Source organism: Neomonachus schauinslandi, chromosome 3 (genome assembly GCF_002201575.2).
Source record: "Neomonachus schauinslandi chromosome 3, ASM220157v2, whole genome shotgun sequence".
Classification (NCBI taxonomy): Eukaryota; Metazoa; Chordata; class Mammalia; order Carnivora; family Phocidae; genus Neomonachus; species Neomonachus schauinslandi.
Window position 1 is genome coordinate 163,924,311 of NC_058405.1, and position 17,958 is coordinate 163,942,268.

Consider the following 17,958-nt stretch of genomic DNA (forward strand, 5'->3'; position numbering starts at 1 on the left):
AGGAGCATCTGGGGAGGCTCCAAGTTGGCGGAGCGACTAGGACCCCCGGACTCTTCAGCGGCCGCCCGGGAGGGTCTGAGAGGCGAGCAGGGGAGGGGGCGCCGCCCAGCCTCTAGTCCCGAGCCGCGAGCCCCGACCCCCTGCCCGCGGCCGCACCATGCGCGCCGAGCCGGCGTGATCGGCTCCGCCCGCAGCCTCCCCGCAGCCTAGCCCGGCGCTCTCGCGGGCCACACCGAGCGGCGCCCGGGAGCTATGAGCCATGAAGCCGCCCGGCAGCAGCTCCCGGCGGCCGCCCTTGGCGGGCTACAGCCTTCCCCGAGCCTCCGGCGGCCCCCACGGCCGCCCCGCCGGCCCGGCGCCTGCCCGCGCCCTGGCCCGCGCGCCGCCCTGCCGCCTGCTCCTCGTCCTTCTCCTGCTGCCTCCTCTCGCCACCTCGTCCCGGCCCCGCGCCTGGGGGGCTGCTGCACCCAGCGGTGGGTATGGCCCCGGTGCCCTTTGCATTGCCTTGCCCTCGGGGCCCTGCAGAGGAAAGCGAAGGGCACGCGGGTCCGTGCGCTCAGGACACGTCCCGGGCTCGGCCTTTCCCAGTCACCCTGCCTGCCTCTCTACCTCTCTTTCCCAAGCCCCCGTTCATTCCAGTTCACTTTTTGAAGTCCATTTCTGTTGCATTCACTAAAAACCCATTCCAATTACTGTCGGTTCCACTGGAAGGTAATTAGTGGATGCGGGGTCCCTCAGCGATCTCTGCAACTTGGCAGAGGGGGAAACCAGTGGCCGGTAAATGCAGCGAGGGAGCAAGTTGCTTCTTGGGTGGAGAGCCTGAATGCGAATGCGGGAGGATGTAATAATAATTAGGGGTAATGTGCTGTTTCCTCAAATCGCCTACTGGGTTTATTCACTGCTGTTGGAATTAAGATGGGGGAGGGAAACTTCGGAGGTATAAACCTTTGGTTTGTAATTCTCAAAATGCTCGTCATCATAATGAACAATTAAGATAATATGATAGTCAATACATGGTTGATTGGAAATCAGTGGAAGTAGAAAGCTGGCCTCGGCAGAAAAATGAAAGCAATTGGAGAGCGGCTAGCATCTGCTTCCCTCTATGGCAAAGGAGTTTTGCTCATCTCAAAGTTTAAAGCGAAAGGAATTGCCTGTTTTGTTTAATGAATCAATTAACAACCCGAATCCATGAATTCAGCACTCAAGTTATCTTAGGAGCAAGCGTTCTTAGCTCTCGGATGGGATACTTCTAGTCAGAGTCCCATGGAGCTCCTGTAGACTCCAGAGAAGGGGTGGACATGAGGGTCAGAACAGAACCTCTGAGCATGTTCATTTAATGTCTTCCTTCAAGTCCATGCCGCGCCCCACCCCCGCTCCCCATACTCAGAAGTATAGATTTGAGGCTGGTTAGAAATGTACATATAAAACACAAATAGGAAGAAATAGTACATTATTGTATAAGCCTCATTGGCTGTTAACCTATCCAGGCCATTTCACTGTTTCGATAACTTGCTTTGCTGTGTCTCTACTTCTTACCTGCTTTGACATAGAAAACTTTGTTTTCGCAATTAATGGAAAAACACATCGTAGTACTTAAATGTTTATAGGGTATATGTGTGTATTTGTATATCTTTGTGCACCCCTTCTCCCCCCCAGCTCCGCACTGGAATGAAACTGCAGAAAAAAATTCGGGAGTCCTGGCAGATGAAGACAGCACATTGCAACGGAATAGCAGCAGTAAAATCAGTTACAGCAATGCAATGCAGAAAGAACTCACGCTGCCTTCAAGACTCATATATTACATCAACCAAGACTCGGAAAGCCCTTATCATGTTCTTGACACAAAGGCAAGACACCAGCAAAAACATAACAAGGTAGGCATGCAAAAGTAGCTGCCGTGAAGAGTTTTCCTTTGATTTGATTTTCTGCCAGAATCTGGTGTCACAAATTTTACTGCAGCATTTTATTAGTAAATCAATTAGTATTATGATAGGGGAGAAACTGGAGGAAGTAAACCTGGCATCTCCTGCGATAGGATTGCTGTTTGTTTTTTTTCTCTCTGACTCTAATGTGGAACTTGAATTTTCTTACGGCTTTTTAAACTCATAGCTGGAATGTGGTCCAGGTATCTTTCAGGTGCATTGGGCACTGGACAGGCATTAAGTGAGTATGTTTATAGTCCTGACTTATATCTATGAGGCTTTATATAAGGGTGCAGTGTTCTACCTCCCATGATGAAAACTGCTTCCAGGCTGCACACACAAGATAGCTATACAGCCTATTTGTCTGCAGTTTGCCTATCAATTCTTCACTTAGAAATTGAGTGTTTAAATTTAATTTTAAATTTCTTTAATTGATCAATAGGAAATAATACTTTTTTTTTCCTGATGTGTTTTCAGTAGGCAAACAATTTGACATTTTAAAAGATTATGGCAAATATAAACAGTTTATATAATGTAGAGGCCAGTTTGGGCCAGCAGAGTCTTTCAAGACTTTATCTGCATTCATTGTGAGTGGTTGCTTTACTTTCAGGTTGGTTCAGAAAGTGCCACTGATTTTTAACAAGGCATTCAACAGAAGATGAAGGGGCTTAATGTTCAAAGAGTTTGAAGGATCTTTTTTCTTGCTTACTGTTCTTTATTTGAGTTAGTAATATTTTGGACACCAAGCAGATTTACACAATGGGTCAGTCATCAGTGCCTCTGTTCTCTATCAGAAACAGAGAATAGAGTCTGTATGTCAAGTATTTTACTCTGGACTATACCTGTCCAATGGAGAAAAGTAGTAATTGTCTAACATTTAGAATTTAAGAAAACTATCTGTGATTTATATCATTGTTTTTATTAGTTTTCTAAAATATAGGTAAGTTGTAATGGTATTTACTCCCATTTTACAAATGGGGAGTTAGAAATTTAAGGCTTTTGGGTGTCTTTCCCAAGATTGTAAAACAGTTAATATGAACTTCAAGAAGCCTGAACATTTCATTTTTATTATTTTTTTACAAGTCAGGTTTCTGAGAAAATGCTTCCTTTGTATAGACTATTATTGGAGCAGTATTATGAAGTGGATGTACACCCCTACGACTTCTGCTCCTATGTAACTTCATGGGTTGACTCCTGGATCCTGTCTGCCCATTTGGCTTGTTGATAGGAGGAGTGGGTGGTGATTTTAAGGAAGAAGACTCCAAGACCCTCTTGATAAATGAATTGGGGCCCATTTTATGGCTTTCCTAATTAAAGAGATCTTCTACGGTTGAATGGCAGGTTCTCAAACTCCAGTGCCTTTGCATAGGGTGCTGGAGGAACAAAAAACAAAACAAAACAAAACCGGAAACTGCCTTTTAAAGCCCGTTTCAAAGAATGCTCAAGCCCTCCTGAGCTGAGACTTAAAAAAAAAAAATCTCAGTGGAATATTTTTATAACTCAAGTTTTGGAGGCAATGGCTGATGCCTGTCTTCTGGTCGAATGTTATGTTGGGCTTTGTTGGGGGCGACATGGTTTGACTACTCTATATCTTAATTTTTATGATAATAAGGTTTGCTAAACTTTCTCCTGCCACTCATATAGATTTCTCACTATGGAACACATACTTGCAGTTGAAATGATTCTTCTCCATTTCCACCCTCCATGGTTGGGGGGGTGGGGGAGCTGTTCTTTTATCTTAGAAAAAAATGCATACACGGAAATTATATTTGAGAGCATTTTTCTCCTTTTCTTATGAGTTTAATTGAACAAACAATTGTTGCACATTTCTCTTGTGCAAAGGAGTAGGCTAAAGATTCAGAGATAAGAGGTAAGGGGTACAAGGATGAACAAGACATGGTCTGTCCTCCAGGAGACACAAAAATGAGATAAGCAAGATTCTAAAAGGTGCCCCCACACAAGTATAAACAGTAGCTTGTATCGTGGATGCCCTGAAATTTCCCTTTGTGTTCTGTGATTTCCCTTTTATTTCTGTTTTTTTAAGCCTCTCTTGAACTAGTTGACAAAAAGTGTGCCATGTTTTCTGCTGTATCTTAGGATGATTTGCCTAATAATAGTGATGAGAGATACTTGTCAGTTTAGCTGCTTTACAAATGTTTCAGTAAGAGAGAACCTATAGAATTTCATCATTTTTGCTTTTATAAAAGAAGTTTTGATTTTAATATCTGTGTATTAGGTACCTTTTTTCCTCTCCTGATTTCATTGCACTCAAGCACATTTTAATGAATGCCTTAGAAATGCTGAATCACTGTGCCATTCTCATGGATCCTTAGATTGGGGGTAGAGGTGGAGAGGGGAGTTCACAGATATAGGTTGCAAGGCAGGGCTTTGTATTTATTTCATAAATATTCAGTGTTGATCAGTCTTTATTACTTTACAACTGTGGGAGTGAAAATGTTATTAACTCTTTCAAAATTTGTGAGCCTAAAAACCAATTGTGCAGAGCACCTCTGTAATACCAGTGTTTCTGAAAACCGGAAAGTTCTCTTTGTCAGAGATTGTCTAGAAACCTTTTTGTCTCCATGTAGGGTGATGTATAACTTATTGTCCAAACTGCCATTTTTGAGAGTGACAGTGAGCATGCTTAATAATCATGCTAGGATAATAGGCATAAACCAAGATTCTGGTCCAGAGCAGATGGGGCATATGGTCACCTCAGATCTAAATGGTTATGTTCCTTGAGTTTTGGTGCTTACTCCAATTCAAGTTTCTTCGTAGACAGTTTTATTTTCTGATGAATTATTGTAAATTTTTTCTTACTTGCTAGGAAGTCAATTTACTATCTTGTTGACGTATCAGGACATGAAATGGAAAAATTTAGTTTTGCTTTGTTACCAAGACTTGTCTTTTATATGTGTAGAGATTTTTACAAGCAAAAAGGGTAATTTATGATTACTGAACATAAGCATTTTTGAACCACTAATGCAATATATTAATGAAACGGGCCATACATTTAAAAAGAGGGAGAAACAATTTAGATTTATTCATTTATTCATTTGCTCATTCATTCATCCATTCTGAGATAATCCTATGAGGTCTGTTTCTAAGAAAGTTAATGAACCTGTAGGGGAGGAAAAATCATTTTCCCTCTACCCTTCTAAATTCTTGGCTGAACCAGACCCTGCAATAAAAGACAGATTAAGCCCGTACTGAATGGAGCACTGGGTGTTACACGCAAACAATGAATCATGGAACACTACATCAAAAACTAATGATGTAATGTATGGTGATTAATATAACAAAATAAAAAAATAAAAGACAGATTAACAGGAGGAAAACAAACAGAAGTTTTATAACATGTATATCTCCTGTGTACATGGGAAAGACCCAGGAAAACTGAGTATCTCTCCAGAATGGCCCAAGTCACTATTTTAGATAACATCTCCAGCTAAAGACAAAAGAAGATGTTGGGGTGAGAGGTGGGGACAGAGTTGTGGGAGACTGTCAGGGAAAGCACAGTAAACAGTGGTAAAGTAAGTCTGCCTTCTCCACTGATGAGAGTTCTTAGAGATTTAGAATCATTGTCTTCTTGATACAGAGAGAGAGAGAGACTCTTACAAATGGAGATTGCCTATAAAATGTAAATGACTCTTACAGAAGGACTTCAACTCCCATTTTCAGAACTTCTCCTGTGTCTGCTGTTTCTTAGAAATAATCAGCCTAAAGTAATCCCTATGCCAAAGAAGCATATTTTAGGATGGTATATTCTCTCCCTCTTAAACCTTTTCCTGAAACTTTCCTTTAGTCAAAGATTACTTGCTTTGCATTCTACTGCCTTAGGATTCTTTTCTCTTCCTATTGGGAAGGGATGGAAGAGGTACACTGTGCATAGCACAGGGTCTAGGAAAGACGAAAGTCATCTCCTTTGACTTTGGTTGGCCTGCACACAGACCTACCCTACTGTGGTGGGGAGCTAGAGCTGGTGTATGAATATGCAGATTATGACCTGCGGAATGAGAGGGCACAAGCAACCCCCATAGGGATTGGCAAGTAGCTCCCATAGCACCTGAGTGGTCCTCTATCCCAGGTCATCGATGAGCAGGAGATAGAGAGCAAAGTAGCAAGCACCTACTAGTTATGAAGTGGTTGAGGCCAAGGTTACTAATTTTTCGAGGACTTACTTCCTAGGTGGCTATTTTAAAGATATTTATTTATTTATTTAAAGATATTTATTTATTTTAGAGAGACAAAGCGAGTGAGTGTGGGGGGCAGAGGGAGAGGGAGAGAGAATCTCAAGCAGACTCCCTGTTGAGCATGGGGAGCCGACATGGAGCTCGATCTCATGACCCTGAGATCATGACCTGAGCCGAAACCAAGAGTTAGATGCCCAACCGACTGAGCCACTGAGGCGCCCCTAACGACTTTTATTTTTAAGTAATCTCTACACCCAATGTGGGGCTCGAACTCATAACCCCAAGATCAAGAGTCATATGCTCCACCGACTGAGCCAGCCAGGCGCCTCCTAAGTGGTTATTTTAAAAGGTGCTCTGGGAAAAGCTAAGCAGGAACTTAGCGTGGGAATCCTAAACTCAAGGTCTTATCTAATGCTCAGACTCTGGGTGTGAGTAGGCTTACCATGCTGTAAAATGCCTAAGCAGCAACTCAGAAACAACAAAAAAAGTTGTTTTTCTCATCACAATTGACCGTGTGATGCTTAGGTATTAATCTTTAGGGAAAATTCTATGCACCGTCAAGATGGTGGATAGTAAAAACCACTGTCAGAGTTTTGGTCACCCAGCACATGAAACATCTGAGCAAAGCAAAAATGCCAATCAGCAGTATCAGTAGACAAGTGAAAGTTTGAAATCCTGTCCATAACCATTGCCTTCTTTTGTTGAGATCTGGCCAAGAAAATAAAGCCCTTGGGTAAGGTTAAGGTAGTTGTTTGGTTACAAACTTGGGTGAGGTTCTGAAACACGTGTACCTGTTGGGCCGCCTTTCATAAGTTTCTCTGAATTTGTCCAGAATTATTAATTCACACACAGCAGTTGGTTTCCTTTATAGTGCATACACCTTCCTCGGCCAATAAGTAATCTGAAGCTAAATAGTTATCCAAACCATCTCTGCTCAGAATCATGTTGTCATTGCATTAAGATTAGGCTTTGGTGTAGCAGCCCAATGTATTCAGCCAAGGTGGCTGACAGGCTGGTGTTGGCCTTAATCATTTGCTTTTAGGTGCCTAATGCGGCAGCACCTTGCCCAGTCCCTGTGAGGCAGAGTACCAGGCCCGCACCCAACATAATGGGGGTGAATGCTGCACACTTTTGATGTCAGGGAGGCAGAAGGACAGATTGAGGGTTCCATCCAGTGGTTTGAAAGGATAGTTCCAGGGAGACTAAAGTGCACTGATACAGACAGGATTTCCCAGGGCCAGCGGGGATGCAAATGCGTTGGAGGTTGAGGGAAGGAGATGTGCACACATGGAGAACCACATATGTGTGAGATGCCTCAGGGCACTGGACCCACAGTGGACATCAAGTGCTTGATCAAGGTACCTGAAATAAGTTGAGGTTTCCCCTGAATGTCTGGGCCTTGAGGCCCAAGACCCTGGGGATTGTGCTCCTGGGGACACAGTCTAGTTCGTATTCATCCAAGTGGCATTCGTTCCTGGGGAGATAGGGAGGATTGGGAAGGGCGTGTGCGGGCTCCTGCCAGGTGCTACATACTGTCTTGGAAAGTATCCTGCGTGGGAGCAGTTGAGCACTGCAGAGAGCTGCTGGCTGCAGGGACTGGTAAAGTGCCTTCTGTTGGCCAAATGAGGGCCGAGTCAATAAATCAGCTGGGTAGACCACTAATGGGAAATAGCCTTGGTGGAGTCCAGTGACACACCCAGCAGTTACAGCAGCCCCCAAAAATGAGCTTTGATTTCTGTCCGTTGTATAAAAATATTAAGACTATTGGAAGGCTTGAACGGGAGCTCTGAGTGGTGGCCGTGGGGAAGGGTCCCCTGTAGAGAGGTACCCTGTAACTGTGGTCCTTCTAGAAGGTGTAGAGGGGGCTGCTGTGGTGGTGGCAGGATCTTCAGCCAGGAAGGGGTCCTCTCAATGGAAATTAAATTCATGGACTCCCGGTAGGATGGATAGTGTGGGTCAATCTAATGGGTGTGGTGAGGGCAAGCATCTGAGTGAAGGGTTTAAAGGGGCCTCCAGAAGGTTGTGAAATGGTCATATACCTTGGCTTTCCAAAGCTCACAGGCACAGCGGAGAGCACCTTGACAGCCAGAATACCACCTCACACCTGAGAAGCAAGCATAGCGACCAGCAAGGGGCTCTGGGGTAAACACACAGTTAAGTGCAAAACGTCACTCAAGGGGGTCATCAGCAGGGAATTCAGATAAATAGGCATCCGGTTCAGCAACCAAGTCCTGGGGAGTGCTCGCCCTCATCAGCTGCTGTGTCTTCCTGGGTGTCATCTTTGCTATACTGGAAGGTTGCAGAGGCAGTGTTTGGGATGAGGTTGTAGGCTTGGGTATTGTCATGTCCAAGGTGTCACAGGTGGAGGGAGCCATCCCAGAGAGGGGTGGCTCTCTCAGGTGGTTACCCAGGAAGGGAACTGAAGGGTCAAGGGACCTTAATAAGGTTGCATAGATTTGGGGTGCCCAGATTAAGGTCTGCTTGAACTGTTGGGAGCATTTTCAGTAAATTTTGGGGGTCCTTGGGATGCACCTTGTAAATAATTAGGCAATACTATTCTCCAAGGAGGTCTCCATTCACAAATAGTAAGGGATGAAGGGGCGCCTGGGTGGTGCAGTCAGTTAAGCGTCTGACTCTTGGTTTTGGCTCAGGTTGTGATCTAAGTATGTGAGATCAAGCCCCACGTTGGGCTCTGCACTCAGCATGGAGTCTGCTTTTCTCTTTCTCTTTCCTTCTCCCTCTACCCCTCCTGCTCATGCATGCCCCCCCCCAATAGATAAATAAATAAATAAATAAATCTTTTAAAAAAAATAGTAAGGGTTGGAAGCACCTGTGTAGCTTGGTTTAAAGAAAATTTAGTCATATGCTCCTGACAATTTAACGTTTGGCTCTATATTACCAGAGATGGGTCTGAACTGCATAAGCTGATCAGCCAATTAGGTTTGAAATCAGGTCCATGTAATGATCAGTGCCCAGAGGTCAGGATGAACATGGTGGCCTTTAAGCTAGCATCCATACTTGGAGACTTTTGGGTACAGCCCCTCTAAGGGCTGACTTCCAACTCTTGCTGTCCCCCCACACTGGGGTGCAATTGTGGGCGAGTGCTGTATAGTCCAGCAACTTTCTAGCATTGCTTCTCTGGGTGGAAGAGAAGCCCCATGACCCAGATGGCACACAAGGCACAGAGTAAGGCCAGCAGCAGTGAGCATCTGTATTTTATCGTTGTGCACCTGCCCACTGACTGCCCCATAGTGAAGATTTATTGTGGGTCAACAGTTCATGGGTAGCCTCCTCCAAAGTGGGGTAGGGCCAAGTGGTGTAATTATATCACCATGCTGTCATCTTCTGATGCTGCTGGTGTCAACCAGATTGAGTGCCTCTTCCCCTTTTAGAGCTCTACACCATCCCTTCTGTGGGTCCCAGTGCAATTATTTCCACCTCCTTTGGGGAGCTATGGTTAGGAGAAATGAGCCATCCACTAAAGCCACTATTACACTGGACTTTCAGGTGGAATTTGCATATCAAGCTGGTAAGTGTGCTCCAGGAGTAGCACAGTGGGTCTGTGTTTTTCTAATGGGCCAGGACTAACTATGACTAGGGGGTCATAGCTAACCACTTGTCCCTGATTTGGTCACCAATGAGTATTAGAAGGTGAGATGATCAACATTTTAAATCTGTAAAGGGACTCAAAACAGTTGGGGAATATGTAGATAATATTGTCCTGTAAGATGAAGGCATCAGATTCCCCCATGATCACAATCACAGGCAGCATGGCCCGGGGAGCCCAGTTGGTGTGAGGATCATGCTGGCCATGTGGCCTAGAGTCTAAAGTGGTAAGTGCCCCTGGCAACTGGAAAGTCCATTTAAAAGGAGTCCAATTACCGCCCTGTAACTTAAGGAGCAACTTGAGAGATGAAAGTACCGCTGGATGCCCTGTAGGAGAGCCCAGTACTAGCCCAGCACTGTTACATGGGTAGTAAAATGAGATCCTTGATCTGAGTCAATGGTGTCTGCAGGGCCAGAATGGGGATAGGATGTACTTAGAAAAGAAAGAGATTATCTGCTCTGTAGAGGTGTTCCTGGTGGGTGTAGCAAGCAATAGGCCTCTAAAGGGATCCACACATGCAATTGTGAAGTGGATAGTGCCCACTGACAGAGGAAGTGGCCCTATGAAATCCACCTGTCAGAGGCTAAAAGGGCAGTCCTCTCATAGAACCGAAGCATGACAGGACAGCGTGCAGTGTTTGGGAGCATGATTTGCAGTTTAGAACAAGCAGAATGCCCTGTGGTGGGTCCAGGTCACTGTGGCAGCAGCTCCCCCATGACTTGAAGAGATATGGGACAGTTTGGCCAGGGAATAAGGAGCATGGAAGTGGTGACTAAGAAAGGTCAGAATGGTGGAGCCCAGGATTGATTGATGCATATGTGCAGGGGGCTGGAGGAAGGCTGTGCTTTGCTGGTGGTGGTGGGTGGAGTGGCAGAGGGTTTGGTCAAGAATTGGTGGCCGAGAGCCCCAACTGGTGGTGACTTGGATATGCACCAGGGCTGTCACTTTCGGGTAAAGACAGTCTCTGGAGTGGTAGCCTTTGAATGTGCTGAAAGGTGGGTAACCTTAACTGTGACTAGTGCCTGGCCAGTGTCTCTTCAAATTGGGGCAGCCCAAATGGGATGGTCTTGAATGGGAAAATTGTTCTGCTGCCATTGGCTTGACCAATACTTTATCCTGTTAGCAACCTCCCACGAATCAGTAAAAATATGGACAAGAGGCTTGTCATGGGCAGTGGTGCTCGGCACAGCCATTTTATTGCTACGAGCTCAGAGAGCTGAGCTGACCCGACTGGCCATCTTTGATAAGCATGGTGCCACTGGCAGGATGGTGTGCTGCTGCTCTCCAATGGGCTCCACTGGGTATGGTGATGGTGCTGCCATCGGGGAAATACGCAGTCCCCCTTCTCGTTCCATCAGCTCTTCCAGGGGCTACCAGAGACTCAAGCACTGAAGACACTGTCCATCAGTTCTTCAAGGTCTGTGGGCAGGGGAGTGAGGAGCGGGGAAGCCATATACTCTTGCAGTTTGGAAAGACCCATCACATCAGGTTTAGCCTGTTCCTGAAGGTACCATTACCATTTTAGCAGAGAGGCATTTGTAGCTGTGTGAGCCACCATTGGGAGGCGTCCCTTGTCCATGGCGTAATGGTAAGGTGGGTACACAGGAGAATGGGCTCCATTACCACAAAGGCCTCTGTTTCTAACAAAGGCAATAAGCAAACAGAATTGATGTTCTAAGGGGGTGTAGTGCGTGGCTGTGGAGAGCAGCTGTATGGCGCAGAAGCCTGTAAGGCAGCCAGGAGGAGCCATGTTTAGTCCATAGGTAGACTCTAAGATGTATAGTGCATGGTGGCCAGTGCCCCAACCCAGAGGGAGGAGCCGTGGGGATCTGGGCGTCAACTGATGAATTGATCTTTGTGTCAGTTGTAAGGCTGTTGTTGAGCTTCTCCCCAAGAAATGTGGGGGATTTGCATGTGATTACATAAATGGGTTTAAGAATGCTGGGTAAGATCAGCAGCACATTTCTTGCCAACAATCATTAAATGTCCAAGAAGACATTCATCATCATCTTCTGCTACAGAAATCTGGGCCTGAAGAAGGGTTATCGAATGGTGGTGAATGAAGGTTCAGATGGGGGACAGTCTGTCTATCCTGTTCATCTCCATGTTCTTGGAGGTTGGCAGATGAATTGGCCTCCTGGTTAAGCATGTTTTTGGGATAATTTTCCCTTCTCTAGGCAATGGTCAATATTTCCCAGTTCCAGTGTGTTAAACAGTATACTTACTTTTGTCTATGTATTGAGAGGTTGAGGAAATAATTTTTAAAACCCATACATAATAAAAGACAATGTTGCATAATTTACAAAAAAAAAAAAAGAATGATGGGTAAGTATGGTATGTGTTGTCTCTAAAATATGATAAAATGTGTTGAGCTTGTCATAGTGTGGTGGGGGGCTGAATAGTTACCAACGGGGATGTTTAACCATAAGTGGAATTTTCCAGCCTTTAGAGGACCAATTAGTACTCCGAAATTAAACAGTTGTGGCTGGCTCTTGAATCTTATGTGGGGCAGTAGCCCATCCTATGTTGTAGGTGGGTCACCAGGTGTGTTGGGGCCTCTCACACCCCATCCTCTGAGGGGCCCTACATTAGGAGGTCATCAGTCCAGCACCACATGGTGCAAGTAGACCACTGTAAGGGTATCCAGGTTTTGCTGGCAAAGACTGTGGACAATAGCTGGCTGTTAAGAAAGCCCATAGGCAGCCAGGTGAAGGTATATTGGGTACCTTCAAAAGTGAAGGTGAACTGCCATTGGGATTCCTCAGTGACTGATACTGAATAGAACATATTAGCTAGATCCATCATGGCAAAGCAGTCTCTTGGAGCCCTCTGAATGTCCTTGCTTAACTGGAAAATGTTGGGAATGGGAGCCTGAGCTCTCATAATAGAGGGTACCTGAGCACTTAAATTTCGGTAGTCAACTGTAGGGTGCTACTCATTAGTAGTGGGCTTTAATATCAGCCAAATGGGAGAATTGAAAGGAGAAATGGTGTGTTTAATGAGTTCCTTAAATACATTTTGCATTATAGACTGCAGTCCCTCAGTCCTTTGTCACAAGGGATAATTGGGTGGTGTTTACCATCTTAATTGGAAGCTGGCAGTCATATGGGCTCCCAGTGTACCGCTCCCACAAGAAAGGTCAGGAATTTGGGTTTGTTCCAGATGGCACAATGCCATGTCAAGGCAACCATACCTGTAACGGGAGAGGGTAGGGCCAAAGGGGCCTTCAGTGCTAAAAGATTTTTCATAAAGATTAAGTCATTAGGGACCCCAGATCTCCAGAGTTGCCAATACAGTGAGACCTCTTGGTGGTCTCGAGAGGAAGGGAGCTGGGTCAAGGCACCACCTGTCAGTAGGGACTGAAGAGGGGCCTAGAAATTCCCAGATTCCCTAGGGCCCCTCCATTGGGTTCCTGGCTGAGGGGGCAGTGGGTTCCATTTGCCTTTACCAGCAAACAAGATTTGGGCTTCAGGCGCACTTGTTTTCATGTCTAGCTACAACACTGATGCAGTCTAAAGCCTGTTGTCCTGTGTCTAACATTTTTATGAGTTGTAACAGCATGGCCTTATAATTAAGGGGAGTGCCCTTCAAGAAGAACTTAGATTCAGGCTCCAAGGGCATCTCCTCTGGGTTGGAAATGGTCAGGGGCTTTGTGGGAGCATGATGCTCAGCAAAATGATATACCCATCGAACTATCCCAATTTTACGTAAGAGGAGGTACACTTTATCTCGAGTTGTCCACTCACAGTGAGCCCAAACTCACTCAGTAATAATGTGACAGACTGATGGGCCTAGTACCAAGCCATAAACATCCAAGTCAGGAGAGGCAGAGTGTCATCCTCCTTATCCCTGTGGGCTCTAGAGGTGTGGGGTGGTCTCTTCTTCAGAGTCCATCCCCTTTTGTATTTCTTTTGTGTCTCCTTTCCTGATGGCTTGATATATTTGGGAGTGCCCTTGTTGTGGTGACAAATCTGGGGGCTCCTTTAAGGTGTCTCTAATAAAATGGGCCCTTAATTCCATGGGATTTTGAAACAAATTATTAATTTTGGGGTCTTTGAGCAGTCTAGCCAGCTTGTGCATCTCAACTGCTGTAAGCAGAAGCTGAAGCCAGTTCTGGACTCATGAGAGCCAATCAGTGCCCTTCTTCCCCTCCCTTTGGACATATTTTTCTAGAAAATGTTGCATTTGTATCGTGGTATAGTTAGGTGTCTCTGTTTTTCGTTCATGCTGGTTGTCATTGGATGTTTTGGTATGATGGGTAGTGACAGGGGACACCTGGGACAGAGGTTGTCTCTTCCCTTGCTCATGGGCTGCTGCCTCCTTTTCTAGGGCGTCCCAGTCAACTTCCAAGGGGCTGGGGTTCTCCCCCACTAGTGTAATACTAGCCAGCATATTTGGGAAAGCCCCCAAGCCCCAAGAACGTGGCACTAGTGATTAGGCATGTAGGTATGCCACTGTGCTAAGTAAAGCCTAAGCCATTCAAGCAGGGGTCTTACAAGTATCTGATAGTTTTTAGACCTCCTCTGGGAACTTAGGAAGAGCTGGTACCAGGTGTTTGGGGGCCCTGCTTTTATAAAGAATTTGTTTTGCCACACCATGGCAGGGGTGGGACTTCTGGTATCCCATGGAGTTGGGGGACAATCTGTGATGGCAGCAAGGAATGCAGCCACATGAAGAAGCTTGCCTCAGCAGTGTTGCCCACCCAGGTGGGTGCCATGATGCCTCTCCCTGGTAGAGTTGTCACGGGATAGGGCTTCCAAGCTCAGCACCTGGTCCTGATCACTGATGCAGTGGGGCCAGCAGCTGGCCTCCCCTTCAGGCACTGACCTAGGGAATCTCTCCTTGGTTCCCAAGACCTGATAGCTGGAGCCCCTGGTTCCTTCCTGAGGGAAAGAGACAGAGCCCTGTCATTCTTAGTTATCTCACCTTGGCTCCGTGCTGGAACTTTTCACATGTAATTATAGCCAATCATCTCCAGACCCAATAACCTGCAGGTCTTGTTTAGAGACTATTGGGCAGCTCGCCCACCTCAGACTGAGTCCTGCTTGTTGGTCCGGGCATTGGAGTCTGACCTTTCATAGCACTGACAGCTTAGGTCGGGGATTCAAGGCAATACCCGGCCAGAGCAATACACAACAGCACAGACCGCTAGCAAGGAGTGCTTCCTTTCCAGAGAGACTGAGCAGTCTGGGAGAGGGAATTAGTCAGCCATTTGCAGCTCAGTGGCATTGGTTTTTTTTTCGGTGGGGCGGGGGGGAGGCGCACACAAATTGCCCACAATCCCATCCTCATTGCCAATTGGAAATCCTACACCCAAGTCCTTACCTAATGTCCGGACTCTGGGTGTGAGCAGGGTTATCACACTGTAAATGCCTGGCAGCAATTGAGAAAAACAGAAGTTGTTTTCTTCATCAGATCTACTCTCTACCACCCCAGATTGAAGAGAGAGAAGAGAGATGTTTAAATGAATTTAGATCATGATGATTATTATTGCATCCTACTCTACATCAGAAGAAGGCTGGTTCCACATTTCCTGACCATCCAGCTGCTCCCTTGTTCTTGGTGTAGGCCAGCCGGAAGAGTTATAGTGTCCTTTCTCAGAATTGATAGAATGGTGATTATAGGGTTATAGGATAATACAAACTTTTATATTGGCCTCAACTTTCTTTCCAGGTTTTCCAGGTGTTCCGAAGCAGTCATTACAGAATTGTAGTGTATAGAATTCAGGCTTGTAATGGTTTTGCTTGTAATGCCTGGTATATGGTAGGCTGTCAGTAAATAGCTGTTGAATGAATTGATGATTGAACACTCATAGGATAGAAAGAGTACAGTGCTTTCTGTGAAATTTTGTGTTATAATCAAATTGACAATTCAAAAGAGCCTCAAGTTACTGTTGAGAGTTTTTGGCACAGTGACAGATCAGTAGGAGAGATAATTTTGATCTTGAGTTTTTAGTGCTGCATAAATCACACTGTATGTTTACATTACCTAAAATAGTGAAAATATCTGTATTGACACATCTTAGATCATCCCTATCACTGTCAACCACTATTAACCATTAATATGGATAATCAAGAGCTTTTTTTTTTTTATTGCCATGGGTTAATTCTCAGTGGTGAAATAAGAGGTGAGTCCACCCATATAGTTTCTGATAAATCAGATTTACATCTGTTGGACATTAGTTCTGCTTGGTTCACTAAATATTTATTGAATGCCTTTTGAATCCGGCGCTGTGCTAAACTCTGGGAAAAGTGGTGAAGAGTATAACAGAGTCCCTACCCTTGCTCATAATTGAATGGGCATCAGAAACAAGGCAATTGGTGGTGTGTGGTTCATGTCAGTGCAGGTGGTGTTGTAAGAACAAAAATCTGTGGGCACCCAAGAAAGTCAAAGAAAATGTCGTGGAGGAAGAAACAATTGAACTGGCCCTAAGGAGCAGTTAGGAGGTAAGTTCTCGGGAGGTGGAGAGAGAGTGGAGGGTGAAGGAGGGGAAGGAGACCTACAGAGTCAGCAGGCAAAGCCTCCGGCCTGCTGAGAGGCAGTAGGGAGTTCGGTGTGGTCAGTGTGAGAAGGGGAAAGCCAAGGATGGGAAATTTAAAAGAATTGGGCATTAGTGTTACATTTGTAGTCAATTAAGAAAAAAAAAAAAACTAGGGGCGCCTGGGTGGCTCAGTCAGTTAAGCATCTGACTCTTGATTTTGGCCCAGGTCAGGATCTCAGGGTTGTGAGATTGAGCCCCACATTGGGCTCTGCACTGAGCATGGAGCCTCCTTAAAGTCTCTCTCTCCCTCTGCCCTGTCCTTCCTGCCCGCCCCCCACATTGTCTCTCAGAAAATTAAAAAAATAAATAAATAAACTAAGTCCTCTAGAAACCCAGTAATGTACATGTTTATAGATGTGGCAGTTGAAATTTATAGTTCATGTCTTCAAAGAGGACAAACAGCTAGCCAGTGGTGGACAGAGCCAGGATTTAAACCCAGGTCTTATCCTTTGCAAAGCCCACTTGGGAGAGAGAATAAGGTCCATGCAAGTGGTGGTGGTGAGTGTGCAAGGCTGTGAAGAGTGTGAAGAGCTAAGGGGTTTGGATATTCTGCATCAGATGGTGAAGCCCCGAGAAGCCAGGAGGTGAGCACATTATTGGTTGAATGTTGACTAAGTGTCAGTTCTGTGGCTCCTCAGGGAACTTACCTTCTCTTCCCTTGTGGGAGGAAACACAGCAAGAACAACACCAGCGACAGTGACACAAAGATGTCAGGCACTGAGAAGTGCTTGAGGATGAAATAACGTATCTGTTAGAAGACAGTGAGTGTGCTGATTCCCTTGAAGAGTGGGAAGATTGGGCCCATTGTCTTGGGTGGGAGTAACCCATCTACCGTCACTCCTCCACTGTTGACTTCAGTCCCCTGCCCCTCCTTTACCGCACACTCAGCTTTCCTTGTTTCTGCTCCTTGCCTGGCCCCTAGAGGTGTTTCTTTGACTCTTCTGTCCTGTGAAGTCTAGACTGTATTTGGTCACTTCACCCTGGACTGATGTGATGGCCACTGGCTCTTCCCAGTCTGAACTGAGCTGTATGTCCCAAGTCTTGCTTTAGTGTGTGTTTCTGGGGAGGCTTCCTGCTCTTTCTGCGCAGGGCTTGACCCATTCCTGCCAACTCTGTAACTACTAGTGTCATCCCGTCTTCACTTGTTCTCAGGTTTTGGTAACAGATTGGGCCACCGTCCTTCTCTCTGGAGCCAGGCAAAAAATAATCCAGAACCATGTAATTGCCCGATGCAGTTGCCCAGGCGTGGTGGCATCACCCAATCTGAGAGTCCGGTCAGGCAAGAAGAGAGCTATCCGTGTGCCTTCCTCATTTTCCTCCGTGGTACGGCTGTTTTTCTAGCCATCTGACAGTGAACCTGGGGAGTCATCTTTGACTCTTTTCTCTCCTTCATCTTCTGTCTATAAATAGTCACTTATTAAGTCTTGATGTTTCTCCCTTGAATACATTCCTCCTCCTCTCTCTCTATTTTGTTCTTGTCATTACCTCTTGTCTCTCTCTGTCAGTCCATCAGTCCCACTGCTGACAGATGAATCTCGGAACACTGACTTCATCCCGTGACTCCCTTTATCCACATGCAACAAGCATGATTTTAGCTCGGTGAATTTTACTTGTGCAGCGAAGGAGAAAACGTGAAGCATTCTGGAAAAGAGCTACCCTTCTGCATACTGTATACACATTGCTGTTCTGCAATCC

General features: G+C 45.6%; 1 protein-coding gene across 1 annotated transcript in view; it reads left to right on the top strand.

Moving 5' to 3' along the window:
- Nucleotides 1-259: 259 nt before the first annotated feature.
- Nucleotides 260-17,958, top strand: part of ADAM23 (ADAM metallopeptidase domain 23) — a 169,516-nt gene continuing 151,817 nt past the window's right edge. The window contains exons 1-2 of the mRNA XM_044913386.1: nt 260-473; nt 1,657-1,874. Of these exons, the coding sequence (XP_044769321.1) occupies nt 260-473; nt 1,657-1,874 (432 nt within the window). The remainder of the gene's footprint in view (nt 474-1,656; nt 1,875-17,958) is intronic.